Source organism: Oratosquilla oratoria, chromosome 26 (assembly GCF_046742065.1).
Source record: "Oratosquilla oratoria isolate Oo_2021 chromosome 26, ASM4674206v1, whole genome shotgun sequence".
Classification (NCBI taxonomy): Eukaryota; Metazoa; Arthropoda; class Malacostraca; order Stomatopoda; family Squillidae; genus Oratosquilla; species Oratosquilla oratoria.
Genome location: NC_134802.1, coordinates 32094129 through 32110272, shown reverse-complemented (window position 1 = coordinate 32110272; position 16144 = coordinate 32094129). Strand labels below are relative to the sequence as shown.

General features: G+C 40.3%; 1 protein-coding gene across 3 annotated transcripts; it reads right to left on the bottom strand.

The window, feature by feature from the left end:
- Window positions 1-3886: 3886 nt before the first annotated feature.
- Window positions 3887-14318, bottom strand: Uqcc1 (Ubiquinol-cytochrome c reductase complex assembly factor 1). 3 transcript variants are annotated; one of them, XM_076209495.1, is made up of 7 exons: window positions 14226-14318; window positions 12399-12676; window positions 11928-12000; window positions 10429-10595; window positions 9190-9291; window positions 6471-6563; window positions 3887-4245 (listed from the first exon to the last, which is right to left on the bottom strand). In XM_076209495.1, the coding sequence occupies exons 2-7, from the start codon at window positions 12648-12650 to the stop codon at window positions 4144-4146; spliced, it is 789 nt and encodes a 262-aa protein (XP_076065610.1). In that variant the 5' UTR covers window positions 12651-12676; window positions 14226-14318; the 3' UTR covers window positions 3887-4143. The 3 variants fall into 3 exon arrangements, with proteins under 3 accessions (XP_076065610.1, XP_076065611.1, XP_076065612.1); XM_076209496.1 differs by having other exon boundaries at window positions 14231-14307; XM_076209497.1 differs by lacking the exon at window positions 14226-14318 and adding an exon at window positions 13998-14017.
- Between the last annotated feature and the right edge of the window lie 1826 nt (window positions 14319-16144).

Here is a 16144-nt window from a genome sequence, read left to right as displayed (position 1 = left end):
GGCCCGCTGCGCCAACTCCCTCGAAATTCGGTCGGAAGTGGTTAGACCTTATATCCTTAGATCTTGATTCATAGATCCTGTTGGCACGAAAACGGCGTGATGTTTTGTTAGTGGAGCCATAATGTGTTATAGGAACCTGCAGTCGTTGATTGACAGTTCTCTTTGTGAAAAAAATTTATACAGATGAATAAGTAAAACAAATAAGTAATTAATAAATCAAAGTGGTTGCACAGAATGTTCATAAATACCCATCTATTTACAAAAAGGCTTATTTTTTCCTTAAATAAGGAAGGCAGGCATGCTTTTACTCCCGTCAATCGCCTATTGTTTCCCTTTATCTTAGTCCCTTGTGGATAAAGGTCCATTCCTTTCATCCACCCACTGTTTGGGGCAAAAGTAATACAGCAAGACAGCACATTCACAGCAGGACACAACAGTTGAAGCTGGTTCATTAACATAACAATCCTCCCTACTTATCCCCTCACATAAATAGAGAAGATGAGAAATACCTTTGGGTTGTGTCAGTCTATCCTCCACTTCCCTTCTTCAAATACATTCATTCTTTCCATGTACTCAAGTTATCCTAGTTTTCTTTCATCAACCATATCTGTCCAGCTCCCTTTCATTTCCTCTCTGCTTATTTCTCACTATCCATCCTTGTAAGTTTGTAACACCCACAATAGTTCACAAACACATTTGAATTTTTCCTTTCTGCCTTCCAAATATCCACCCCATACAGTGTTGTAGGCACAATCACCTCATATGTTCTTCTCTTTATGTCCATCCCTAAATACTTATTTCTCATAACACTATTCATTCTCTCAAGGCATTCACTTGATTCCCTCAATCTATACTTTACCCCTACTTCCCCATACCCTGCTGCATTTGACCCTAAGCGCAAAGTTATTCACTTCCAATGCCACCTTCACCTCTCGTATATCTCATTACCTTACTTTTAACCACATTTATTTTCAGCTTTCTGTCACATACCTTCCTGATCTCCATCACCAAAGATAAAGCATACTTGCACATGATAATATTGTATATAAATATGATGATGCTAGTGAGGAGCTGTCACCTTAGTCACGTATTCTTGGAGTGTTGGGGCAGGAAAGTCAATGCTGGGAATCTGAGAAGAGTTTGGGATTCTAACCAACAACTATGCACATGAGACCAGCATGGGTAGTATGCAAGTATTTGTAACATTGTAAGTTGTTTTCTTTATTTAAGTCTGGAAAATAACTGGTGGTATGTAAATACTTGTAATGTTTTAAGGCATTTTCTTTATTTGTGTTTGGCATCAGGAAAGAGGGGAATATCTGTTGAGGAAGGAAGGGAGAAGACAGAAGATGAGAGTGAGTGGAGAATGGTTGTGTATGGATGATGCTGTGATGAATGAAAGGGAGGGTGGGGGATGGGGGGTGAGGGAGAATGTGTGAATGAAATTTTGATGCAGCCAAAAGGGATTTCTCCCCACCTTCTTTCCTGCATGAGGGGACAGAAAGGGGGGTCACCAATTAAGTGAAGCAGCCTTGCTTTTGGATGTGCTGTGTCTTGCTGCATTGCTTCAGACTCAAAGCAGTGGGCGAGATGCAGGGATCACCTGTCATCCAGGAGGAGCCAAGAAATAAGGGAGAGGGGTGGTGAATGGGAGTGGAGTATGTGGGGATGAAATGGGTGGGAGTGGATTTATGCCTTTGATTTTGGGTACCTCCCTTGTATAGGGGAAAAACCCATTGGTATATGTATGCATGTTTAAAGTATTTATCCTTATTGACTGTTTCTTTCATATGCTATGAATTTCTCATTAAGAACATAAGAATAAAGGAGACTGCAAGAGACCATAAGGCCTACACTAGACAGCTCCATATCCATCACCACCTGCCCTGTTAATCCTTTTTCCATTGCTGAAGATAGGTTAGGTTTTGCAACCCTCTTCAACTTTTCTTTCTATTGGCAACCCTTCTCTCCCCCCTCTCATACAGAAAAAGAGATGGGGAGAAATCCCTTTGAACTATGTCAAAATATCACTCACACATGCATAATAACATCATCCGTATACGACCATTCTCCACTCACCCCTATCTTCTGTCTTTTTCCTTCTTTCCTCAAGAGACAGTCTCCTCTTTCCCAATGCCCGTTACCCCGTCCATCCATCTCATCCTTGGTCACCACCTCATGTTCACTTCTTCCACACCTCCTTTACTAATTTTTCTTCACTCAGTCTTTCCAAGTGTCATCAACCCTATCTCAACTCCCTTTCCACCCCTGCTCTCCTCCTCACCTTTTTTTCTCTCTATCCAACCTAGTAACCCCTACCATACTTCTCAGGTATTTCATCTCAAACACATTTAAACTCTTCCTCTCTTATGTTCCATGTTTCTGCCCCACACAGTGCAGTTGGCACAATCATTCCTTCATACAATCTCCTCTTAGCATCCATTCCCAAATATCTATTTCTCATTACACTTTTCAATCCCCCAAGGCATTTACTCGCTTCTTTCAATCTTACATTCTACCTCCACTCCTTCCTTTCCCACCACATTCACATCCAAGTATCTAAAAATATCCACTTCCTCCAGCCTCTCCCTTAATACTCACTTCCAGTTTGCTGCCAACCTCTCTCCTTGTACATCTCATCACCTTATTTTTACCCACATTTATCTTCAACTTGATTCTCACACCTTCCCAAACCCCGACACTAACTTCTTTAATCCCTCCTCTGATTCCGCTACAAGCGTAGTGTTGTCAGCAAACAACTGGCTCATCTTCCATTTTCTTTAACCATCTCCAATCCCTGACCCACTATCCTTGTATTTACCTCTTGCACCACCCCATTTATGTATAAATTGAACAGCCAAGGCAACATAACACTTTCTTGGTGAAGCCCCACCTTTAACTCAAACCACTCACTTTCTCCATTTCCAATTCTAACACAGGCTCTCTATGCTCATAAAAACTCTTTGACTGCTCTTAACAGCTTCCCTCCTATCCCATATATCTGCAAAACCTCCCACAGTGCCTTCTTGTCTATCTCATCATAAGCCTTTTCCTAAAGCTCTCACATACCTGCCTTATCCCAAAAATCTGATCCACTCAACTCCTGCCTGTCCTAAACCCACACTGTTCCACACCAATTACTCAATCAAAACCCTCCCAACTACACTCAACAAATTGATCTCTCTGAAACTACAATGCTCACACTTCTACCCTTATCCCTTGTAAAGCAGAACTATACAGGCACTCCTCCAGTCCTCTATCTTCTTTTATACATACATATACCAAAAGCTTTTTCCCCCTTACACGGGGGGTAGCCAAAAAGAAAAAGGCATAGAAACCACTCCCACCCATTCCATTTCCTATATATTCCACTCCCTCCCTTTTATACAAACATTAAACAATCTTACCAGCCAGTCCACCATCACTTTACCTCCCTTTTTTAGACATTCTACATGGCACCCATCCAACCCAGGTGCCTTACCTGCTCTCATTTTAATAACTGCTTTCACCTTTCCTTATTTCTCCATTTTCCTCATTCATCACTATCATTTTCTTAGCATTTCCCACTACAACTCCCTACCCTCCTTCACATATAGCAACTCCTTAAAATACTCTCTCCTTCTTGCTCTTACTGCCTTCTCTTCCATTATCATCTCTCTATCTGCACCTTTTACTTTTTCTTCTCTACTTGATTCAACTCCTCCTCCTCTATTAATTTCTTTCCAAAACATCTTTTTATTACTTTCAAAAATTTTCTGTCTTATTCTTACCCCATTTCACATCTGCTCTCCTCTTTGCCTCCTTTATTTTATGTTTTACTTTTCTTCTCTTTGTACTTCACATATTACTTAATAAATGTCAATAATGTGGGAAATCAAACATGAGATAGAAGATTCTGAAACTATTTTACACTGTACATACCAAAACATCCACATTCAAACTCTAAAGCATGAGTCTATGCATAGAGCATAATATAAACTGTCCTGCATGATTACAAGAAATCCTTCACTTTTTCTTTACACTTATATACAATCAGGAAACTTCTGCATGAGCATTGCAACCTGAGACATCTGGATACCTTTCAGTATGAAAAAATATCCATATTTCTACTTTGTACCATACAATCAAATAAATAGATAAAAATTATTTCCAGGAAACTTTGAAGTCTCGTTCAAGTAGTGGCTGCCAGGGTATGTCCGATTTTAAAAGCATGTCCTCCCGTGACAATGAATCCAACAGGGCAATCTGAAGAACACAAGAAATTTAAAATTTTGTTTGATAGACTAGATACTAATCTACAACTCATAATAAAATGTCAATTTACAAACATTTAGTAAAACAAGAATTCATAAACACTTGAAATACTACAAAACAAAGATACAGAGTGATAAAGATGATTGATGACTGATGATTAGGTCTAACATTGAGAACCCCTACCAGAAGGCTAAGACAGTGAACATAACATAGGAATGAAGGGGACTGCAAAAGACCATAAAGCCTACACTAGGCAGTTCCACATCCATTACTGCTTATCATCCCCATCCATAAAGTTGTCGAACCTCTTCTTATAACAACTGATAGTTTCAGTGCTCACTACATGGTTACTGTTACTAGGTCTATTCCATTTGTTGACCATTCTACTGGTAAACCAGTTCTCCTCCATTTCCTTCTTAAATCTAAATTTGTCCAATTTAAATCTATTTCTGGAAGTTCTGCCCTGTTGTCTTATTATGATGACCTTGTCTGCAGCCCCCTTGTTAAGGTTCTTAACTCACTCAGCAAGTGAGCATCCATTAACCATTTTAATACGAGTAAAATTCTCGCACACAGTATCGGATGCCTGAGGTACAATGATTGATGCATCATATTACTCATATTATAAAATACAATGTCACTGATGTTTTACTCACTCTTTCACTGAGTAATAACAAACACAGAAAATGTGATCAAGCCAGTTCACAGAATTCAGGGGCAACTCGGTTACAACTGTGATATGGTTCAACGTCACAAACTCCCCCATATCGGGTGGCTAGGACGGTGCCCCTTTACAGAGTGCTTTGTAGCTTGGAATTTAATGAACCATGCCCTTGGTTCAACTTCGCCAGTGGTGGGGTTTGAATCGCCATCCCCTCGACCATCGCCGCGAATAACGACGCCCTAACCAGCCTGCCCGAGCTACAACTACAAAATAAATGTAATTAAGACGCTGACACCAGCATCCTCATATACCCACTCATGCCTCATGACGCCAACATAGGCATAATCTTATGGAAGAGGTTATTAAACACTTGAGTGAAAAGAAACCAAATGAAAGTTCCCCAATTTACTAGAACAACTTTTTCATCTCCATATAATGCATACATATACCAATATTTTTTTTCCCCTTACAAGGGAGGTGGCCAAAGTCAAAGGCATAAATCCACTCCCACTCATTTCATTCCCACATACTCCACTCCCATTCACCACCCCTCCCTCCCTCTTTTCTTGGCTCCTCCTAGATAATGGGTCATCCCTGCATCTTGCTCACTACCCTGCGTCAAAAGCAATGTAGCAAGACACAGCAAGGCTGCTTCATTTAATTGGCAACCCTCCTCTCTCTGTCCCCTCATGCAGAAAATGAGAAGACAGGGAGGAATCTCTTTGGGTTCCATCAAAATATCATTCATACATACTACCTTACCCCTCTACCCACTCCCATGCATCACAGTATCATCCATACACAACCATTCTCCACTCACCCATATCTTCTGTCCTCTCCCTTAATTCGCAATGCCCCTTTTACCCATCCATCCATCTCATCCTTGGTTGCTCCCTCATGTTCACTCCCTCCAACTCTGCTTTCCACATCTCTTTAACTAATCCTTCTTCGCTCAGTCTTTCCATGTGTCCAAACCATCCCAATACTCTTTCATCAACCCTATGTATCACCTCCTTTTCCATCCCTGCTCTCCTCCTCACCTTGTTTCTCACTCTATCCAGCCTAGTAACCCCTACCATACTTCTCAGGCATTTCATCTCAAACACATTCAAACTCCTACTCTCTTATGTTCCATGTTTCTGCCCCATACAGAGCTGTCAGCACAATCACTCCTTCATACAATCTCCTCTTAGCATCCATTCCCAAATGTCTATTTCTACACTTTTTAATCTCCCAAAGCATTTACTTGCTCCTCTTAATCTACATTCTACCTCCACATCTATCAACTTACAAGCCAAGGGGTTCTTCCCCTCTATATAGGAGGTAGCCAAGTCAAAAGGGATGCACCCACTCCCATCCACCAGCCTGGTTTCCCTCCCATCTTAGCTCCTCATGGTTGAAAATTCATCCCTGTCTCCTGCCCACTGCCCGGGTCAGCTTTATGGCATGCTGAATTCAATCATGATCATGAAATCCACACATACTAGACAGAAGGAAGGAAGGAGTGATGTTACTATATGGTAACATAAATGTCAATGAAAAATTTTCTTACTTGTTTTCGAACATAACTGACACAACATTCAAGACGCTCTGGGTCGCTGCATTCCATGTTGAATAGCCTCCTCCACAAGGCTCCTGCCAACACCTACAATAAAGATGAGTATATCATATACAAATTAAATATATATACATATGTAAATTACTTTTTCCCCCTTACAAGGGAAGTAGCCAAAGTCAAAGGCATAAATCCACTCCCACCAATTTCATCCCCACATACTCCACTCCCATTCACCACCCCTCACTCTTTTCTTGGCTCCTGGATGATGGATAATCTCTGCATCTTGTCCACTGCCCTGGGTCAGAAGCAATGTAGCAAGACACAGCCACTAATAAGTTTCATCACTATTACCATTTGTGCAATATACATTGGTACCCCAGCATCCACTAACTCAAAAATCAAACTTAACTATATTCTAATTATATACAAATACATATATACCAAAGGCTTTTTCTCCCTTAAAAGGGAAGTAGCCAAAAAACAAAGGCATAAAACCCACTCCCACCCATTCCATTCCCACATACTCCACTCTCATCCACCCCCTTCCTTCCCTCTTATGTTCTAATTGCTAATATCAATATTTCTCTGATAACATACAAAAACCACATGGCTTACATATATGAATTAAAAACAAATATTTCTGTTGTCAACCCTGTGGCAACTTTCCTTGTGCTACCATCTGATACCACACTAAACTCAAAGTATGACCACTCTAACAATAACCTTCAACATGCTACTTATACACTTTGCATTTTATATTTAAAACACTACCAAGGGAACCAAACCCTAGAATACTGGCTCCAAATTTATAAGAACATAAGAATGAAGGGGACTGCAAGAGCCCATAAGGCCTTCACTAGGCAGTTCCATGTCCATTACCACCTATCGTCACCATCCACAAAGTTGTCTGATGTTCTCTTAAAACAACTTATGGATCATGGATTCAGTGCTCAATAAGTATATTCTATTCATTAACTACTCTATTGGTAAACCAGTTCTTGCCTATTTCCTTCTTAAACCTAAATTTGTCCAATCTAAATCTATTACTGTGAGTCCTGCCCTGTTGTCTTAATATGATGACCTTGTGTGCATCACCCTTGACCCACTTGAGCACCTCTACTAGATCCCCCCACACCCTACGTCTTTCCAGAGAGTGTAAATTAATGTGGGTGGGGTAGTATGTGTGAGTAAATTTTGACGCAGCCCGAAGGGATTTCTCCCCGTCCTCGCCTTATATGCAAAGGGGGACGGAGAGGGGGGGTCGCCGATTAAATGAAGCGGCCTCGCTGTGGATGTACTGTGTCTTGCGACACTGCTTCTGACCCAGGGCGGTGGGCAGGGTGCAGGGATGACCCGTCATCCAGGAGGTGCTCAGATGAGAGAAAGGGTGGGAGGGGTGTGGAGTGTATTTAGGGATGAAATGGGTGGGAGTGTTTTTATGCCTTTCCCTTTTTGGCTACCTCCCTTGGAAGGGGGAAAAAGCCTTGGTATATGTATGTATGTATGTAAATTAATGTGCCTAAGCCTGTATTTGTAAGTTAAATTTCTGATCCCAAGTATTCTTTTGGTCATTCTCCTCTGTACTGCTTTATACATTCAATACTTTAATGGCTTAAGCCATAGGTTCCCAAACTTTACCGTGCCAAGGACCCCCCAGATATTTAAGTCCCATTCGAGGACCCCCAGCCAATCAAAAGTTATTATTACCATACCAAGATACCCATTACATGATTATAATGCAGTAAATTTACTATTTGCATATTCCTACACAAAGTAAGTATAAAAATAAGCATTTAAAATATTTTCAAAATTTTGTCGATTTTCGTTTGAAAAACTTTTCCATCTTCAGTTCACACTTTCTGTAAGCATAGAATAAAGCTTGAATGAATATAAATAGTAATTAAAAAGAAACAAATGAAATATTATGACAGATATAAAATTGTAATAGAGAAGTGCTGGCTGATTGCACAACAAAATATCGATATCACCGACACTATAATGACAGAGAATTAGTGTTGTATATTTTTATAATTATATAGTTTTTTCTGAAGTTAATTTTTTTCCATTGTGTCGCAGACCCCTTAGGACCTTCTCAGGGACCCCCAGGGGTCCGGGGACCCCAGTTTTGGAACCACTGGCTTAAGCAACCACATGACCCAGCTTGGCTTAATACACAAACAGCAGACCAAAGAGGACAGAAAATTCAAGAACTACTCCTCTAATTGTGTTAAACTCTAACATGTATGAAGATGCGTGTGCACACACGCACACACACTCGGTGGCGTGGTTGGTAGAGTCCCTGACTATCACTATGGCAGTCCGGGTTCGAATCCTGCCCAGGGCTGAAATAATTTCAGTATCACTGCGCTTCGAGTCATTACTCCAACTCTCATGGGCGGGAGGTTGGGGGTATGTGTGCATGTAAGGTCACAGCATTACCCATAGATTGGTCATACACGAGCTCTGAGGTCTCTTCCGTGAGGGAAATAGTTGTCGATCACGAGTCCAACACGTGATCCAAAGTCCAAGGTGAATACATACACACAGAGGGTACATATATTTTGCAGGAGTCCTACAGTTTCTAGGTGAACAGCCAGCAGGCAGGCCCATAAATCAAACCCCTTCTAAAACCTCTCCACATAGTCATTTATAAAGTCCTATTCTTCTCTCTCCTCACTTTTGCCTATTATACCCTCTATAATGTTACTCTCACCTTATCATTACTGAGAATTCCTTCATCATAGGCAAAAAGACTAGCTTGAAACTGCTGTACAAGTTGGTTTATTTGTTCCTTTCGTATCGACAGCGATGCAGCCTGAGAAAGAAAAATATGTCAAATCCAATGTTATAAAAGAAATGTACAACACATACATACATACATATACCAAGGCTTTTTACCCCTTCCAAGGGAGGTAGCCAAAAAAGAAAAAGGCATAAAATCATTCCCACCCATTCCATCCCTAAATACACTCCACTCCCCTCCACCCTCCCTCTTATCTTAGCACCTCCTGGATGACAGGTCATCTCTGCACCCTGTCCACTGCCCTGGGTCAGAGGCAGTGTTGCAAGGCAGAGCACATCCACACTGTATCAATACAACTGAATTATTGTTGTGATTATTACAATGGACCACACCTAGTAATACCCCTGGCTTCTTGTACAAAATTAGGAGTTCCTGTTCTGCTTTCTATTCTATCAAAGTTCTGCTTTGGCTTTACATGGGACCTTTTACACCATACTGTATATGTGACAACTAAATAATGTTGTCTTTATCATCAATTAACTGTATTTTGAAGGCATGCATGTACAGTTCCACTATACAAGGGAAATGGCGACAAAAATGAATGTTGTAGTTTTAGAGGAATTAACCTGTTAAGTGTAGCTGAAAAGGCTTAAGGGAAGAAGTTAATATCAAAGGATTTAGAGGAAAACAGAGGAAATACTTGGGGAAGAGCAGTGTGTGTTTATGATAGGGTGCACAGATAAAAAATTTACACTAACAGGTATTTAAACAGAATAACAAAAACAATGTCAATTATCATAACATTATTTGGCCAAACAAATGCTGTTACAGTGAGTCCTCCTTGTACGGTAATTCCTTATCCGGTAAATTCACAGTTACAGTATTTGGCAATTACTACTCTCGATTCTATTTGCAGTAAGAAAAATTCACAGATACGGTATCTGCTCGTGTTTTGGAGGTAAAATTAGAAATTTTGAAGAGGAAAGAGCTGGAAGAAGGAACGTCTGCCATAAATCAAAACTTGGGTTCGGTGTATGGTCATTTCAATTTGCAGTAAAGTTTCCAGGAACGCATATGTACCATATAACGAGGACTCACTGTAGTAATTAAAAGACAAAATGCCCAATTACTGATTATTTGTTAATTAACCATTGCAACTCTAATAATTTTTGCTTTTACCCTCTGTTACAACATTGCACTTCTACTTACTCCAAGTTTCTTTGACCGTGTATCAACATCTTCCCACAGGGCCTCAATCAGCGCATTACGTGTGAACCGTCCATCCTCTCCTTCGACTTCCAACCGGACCATCACCATCCATATGTGAAGTTCTATGACAACAAACCACGACTGAAATGTGTCTGGCATTTCACATACTGTAAGAAAGATACAAAATTCTTAATATTCTAGTGGAACAACAATATGGAATTCAAACACATGCATTGTTCATTCATCTATCTATATACCAATAGACTTCTTCCACATTGCAAGGGAGGCAGCCAGTCAAGGCATGGACCAACCCCCATCGCATCCGACCTAGATATGGACTATAAGGTCCCCTGTCGGCATGCTCCGCCCTTGTAATCCTTTTTTGTAATCCATCTATTCAATTCCCACCCATCAATTATTTTGTTTTTATCCGAACTCTTCTGACCCAAGGCAGTGGGCGAGATGCAGGGATGACCCATCATCCAGGAGGAGCCAGGAGAAGAGGGAGGGAAGGGTGGTGAATGGGAGTGGAGTGGGTGGGGATGAAATGGGTGGGAGTGGATTTATGCCTTTGACTTTGGCTACCTCCCTTGTAAAGGGGGAGAAAAGCCATTGGTATATGTATTTATCTTAACTCTTTGTGGATGTGGATGAAGGGTCATCCCTCTCCCTTGCTTGACTAAGAAGCAATGCAGCAATTTTGTATGAACAGGTGATTATGCCTATAGCACTACATAGGGCAGACTTAGAATTTGAGGGAGGCAGAAAGGAGAAATTTAAATGTGTATGAGAAGTATGATGGGGGTTACAAGGGTGGATTGAGGAAGAAATGAGGAAGTAGGAAGTGGAGAGAGATCTGGCAGATAGGGCCAATGAAAGAATACACAACACCTCCCAAGTATGGTTCCCTAAAATCAAGATGATGCACAGACATTTTACAAACTATGCAAAACAAAGCACTAAGAATACAAATGGGATATACTAAAACCTTACTATTGGTTTTCACAAAACAGATCCCATTCATGTAATGACTATGCCTGTAAAACATGACCAAGAAGCAGTGACCCTATTTCACCCAAGTCCTAAACTGATCTTGTTTAAGACAGTTTGTGGGATGAGGAGGATGGGAGGGAACAGGAAAGGCAGTGAATGTACAGTACTACCTCTCATTAACGGACTAAAAGGGGGGTAACGGTGTCCATTGATGTGAATAATCCGTTGATTTGGAGTGGTTTATGGGTGGCATAGTGATTGCATGCACTAAACAACAGCACCAAAAATACCGAAAACACAGCTAATTAACATCCGTTAATGAGAGGTCTCACTGTAATAAATAAAAAAATAAGGGTATTGGTGGCAGAACAGAAGTAAGCATATGAAGAACGGTTGCAAATAAGAAATGGGAAGCATACAAGAGGTACAGAATAAAATACAAATCAAAACTTAGAAATAAATGATGGCCTTCTTTCACCATTAATTCATATATAAATATTAATTACCTTGGAAAAAATCTGTAGGGACGACCTTTTCCGCAATAGATTCATACAGTTTGAATCCTGATGCTTTCAGCCTCTGCAAATAGTAAAATGTCCTTGTTAAATCAATTTTACTTGACTGTGGATTCAATGCCACTATCAGTGCTTCTTGTCTTAGTAGTTGTGGGTAATATCCTGCTACTAAATCCCGTTGATTCAATAACAATCCCTACCCCTAGCTGATGAAGCATAGTGGATTGGGTTTCTCAAGGACTGTTTATGGACTGTGTTTAATGTTTCTGCTGTGCTGCCTGTAAACTGTACTTGTGATTGCTTTAAGTATATTAATTTTCTTATTGTTTTTCTCTGTCAAATCTTTGATATGTGGACTGGTCATGTAAGTAGAAATTTGAAGCCTGATATATAATGCAAAGTGTAAATATATTAAACAAGATACACAATGCATAGCAAAGAAAACACCAATGGAAAACTTACACTTCTAGAATGTTCAAGCCAACCCATCTTTCTCAAAAGTTTCTTGATAGTGCCAGGTTCTTCAACAGCTGTAGTTACTAGTCTCACACCAGTAATAGGCTTTGGAACTGGGAGAGATGTTACACGAGGACTCAATATACTGGTATACTGTGAAACTCTGGGTACTAACACTTGATTGACAACCATGGCTGAAGCTATCTGACGATTACCAGCATGCACCAAGGAATGCAGTCTTGATGAATTGCTGATCATTTTCGTATGAAGTACTTTCTAAATTTCTGTAAACATAGAAAAAGTATTAAAAAACAATATATAATCAGGGCATTATAAAGACACAAATAAATAAAAATGGGGGGTTACTCATGTACAACTACATCAGGAAATATTCTTTCCCATGTAGAGTGGTTGACAACTGGAACAGCTTGCTGGAGTCCGTAGTCTCAGCGTCCTCAGTGCACCAATTTGAAGCTCGGCTGGACAAGTTCTGGGCGAATCAGGAGCTGGTATTTAACTATAGAGCTCCAATAGTCCAATACACACCACCACCAAACGATAGTATTTATGTGGATCTAGAGTTACAGGCGTAAGCCTCTTCCAAGGGATCATCTGTGAGGTATATATATATATACATATATATATATATATATATATATATATATATATATATATATATATATATATATATATATATATATATATATATATAAATCAAAATACCAATGCTGGTAGACTTGTGTACCCACTCACATCTCATGACGCCTATGTAGGCACCATTGTACCAAGTGGTTAACCATAAGTCCTCAGGGATGAAGGGTTGCCTCATCACTAATTGGGTCAAGAGCAGTGCAGCAAGACATAGCTTTTCCATATCAGAATCACACAAGAGGACCTCTACTATTTTCATTCCTGTCACTTTTCATAGAAACTAATGATCTGTCACAGGGTTAGTCTATAGAGAAGAATCCCCTACTCTTCACATAAACAAGGGGAAAACAGTATATCACAAGGTACACATGTTCATTAATTACACACACTGGTCTTATAAGATTAGATTTTCATCAGAAATATTTCTTTAGATGTAACAGTATTTCTAATGGTACTACAAAATTTATAACATCAAATTTAGTACAAGTCTATGGAATGTTGTCATTTGGAGTGTCAAGATTGGGAGAAATGTTTATTTCAGGGCATAACCAATTCAAACCTAACCTACTGTAGGAAATATATTAGCAAATGAAATATACAAATATAGCAGTAAAATGCAGCAAGTTTGCAACAGTATGAATAATGAGTATTCAGAAATATGAGATTGGAACCAGATTTTGGTAAATTTCCTGACTTATTCTTATGCAAGCACAGAAGACAGATAGCTAACATGAAACTTACATTGTCCAATGCCTCATAACCTAACGTAACCATAATCCATTCCATAGAAATCAACCTAACGTGAAACGTAACCATAATCCATTCCATAGAAAAATCAGATCATTCAATTATCAATTACAAACGAAAGAAGTGGAAAATGTGTTTGATACTCGGATAGAACCGCCAGATTTCAATGATAAATAGAATATACAAAAATCATAAAACTGAACTAACTAGTCAATTATGATGTTATTCATTACTGGAAATGTTAAGTTGTTAATGAAGGGCCGTAATCTATTGCCAGGGTTCTTCGGCAATTTTTACTTTCCCATACTTTCATACTTCATGGTATGATGGTTATACAAATAACTATATCTATAATATTTTCATATGATTTATGCACTGTTTGGCTTTAGTAAACATATATCAATACCGTTTACTAATAAGTTAACCTTCACAGACCTTACACATTAAATCTTTGCGACACCGCTAGACAACTGTATTTCTGACGGTGTGCATTCGCACGTAATATGTAAACAAAGTTACACAAGTTGCATCATATAACCGACATTTTATAATGCTTCATACTATGAACATACATTCATTTTTACAAAGATTAGGTTAAGAAAATATTTTCCAAAATATCTTATCATAATATATTAGGAAAAAGGACAAAGACAAAATGGACAAGCAGATTAGTAATTAAAAAAGAACGGGGCAAAGATGTGAGAATTACATATTATACATACATACATATACCAAGGCTTTTTCCCCCTTACAAGGGGGGTAGCCAAAAAGAAAAAGGCATAAAATCATTCCCACCCATTCCATCCCTGAATACACTCCACACCCCTCCACCCTCCCTCTTATCTTAGCACCTCCTGAATGACAGGTCATCCCTGCACCTTGTCCACTGCCCTGGGTCAGAAGCAGTGTCGCAAGACACAGCACATCCACAGCAAGGCCGCTTCATTAAATCGGCGACCCCCCCCCCTCTCCGTCCCCCCATTGCATAAAATGAGAGGACGGGGAGAAATCCCTTCGGGCTGCGTCAAATTTTGCTCACACATACTACCTCACCCCCCATCCACCCGCCCATTCCACCTCATGCTATCACAACATCATCCATATACAACCATTCTCCATTCACCCCTGTCTTCTGTCCTCTCCCGTCCTTCCTCAACAGACATTCCCCTCTTCCCCAAAGCCCCCTTCACCCCATCCATCCACCTCATCCTAGGACGTCCCCTCATGTTCACTCCCTCCACATCTGCCTTCCACACCTCTTTTACTAGTCTTTCTTCACTCATTCTTTCCATGTGTCCAAACCATCCTAATATTCTTTCATCAACCCTATCTCCCAGCTCCTTTTCCACCCCTCTTCTCCTCCTCCTCACCTCCTCATTTCTCACTCTATCTGGCCTAGTAACCCCCATCATACTTCTCAGACACCTCATCGCAAACACATTCAAACTCCTTCTCTTTTCCTCTCTTATGTTCCATGTTTCTGCCCCATACAGTGCTGTTGGCACAACCACTCCTTCATACAGTCTCCTCTTAGCATCCATTCCCAAATGTCTATTCCTCATTACACTCTTTAATCCACCAAGGCATTTACTCGCTTCTCTCAATCTACATTCTACCTCCACTTTCACTCCACCTTTTCCTGCCACATTTGCACCCAAGTATCTAAAACTATCCACTTCCTCCAGTCTCTCTCCCTTAATGCTCACTTCCAGTCTACTGCCACTTTCACCCCTTGTACATCTCATCACCTTACTTTTACCCACATTTATCTTCAGCTTTCTTCTATCACATACTCTCCCAAACTCTGCCACCAGCTTCCTCAATCCCTCCTCCGATCCTGCCACAGGCGAGGTGTCGTCCGCAAACAACAGCTGGCTCACCTCCCACTTTTCTCCATTTTCTTTAACCATCTCCAATCCCTTGCCCACTACCCTTGCATTTACCTCTCGCACCACCCCATCCATGTATAAGTTGAACAGCCAGGGCGACATAACACATCCTTGACGAAGTCCCACCTTTACCTCGAACCACTCATTCTCTCCATTCCCAATCCTCACACAAGCTCTACTATTCATATAAAAACTTTTGACAGCTCCCAGAAGCTTCCCTCCTATCCCGTATATCTGCATAACCTCCCACGGGGAGCCTTTTCCAGATCCATAAAAGCCCAAAAAACATCCCTCCCCTTTCCTATAGCTTTCTCACATATCTGTCTTACCACAAAGATCTGATCTACACAACCTCTACCTGTCCTAAATCCACACTGTTCCTCACCAATTACTCCTTCTGTTCCTCTCCTAATCCTCTCAACCAAGATCCTCCCATAAGCCTTCCCAACTACACTCAACAAGCTA

Excerpts from the sequence above, each read along its gene's own strand:
- Uqcc1 (XM_076209495.1), bottom strand. The coding sequence starts at position 12,650 with ATGATCAGCAATTCATCAAGACTGCATTCCTTGGTGCATGCTGGTAAT. Across the intron at positions 10,596-11,927 it reads CCCTACAGATTTTTTCCAAG|TATGTGAAATGCCAGACACA; the intron begins GTAATTAATATT and ends TCTTTCTTACAG. Across the intron at positions 6,564-9,189 it reads GAATTCTCAGTAATGATAAG|GTGTTGGCAGGAGCCTTGTG; the intron begins GTGAGAGTAACA and ends TCTTTATTGTAG.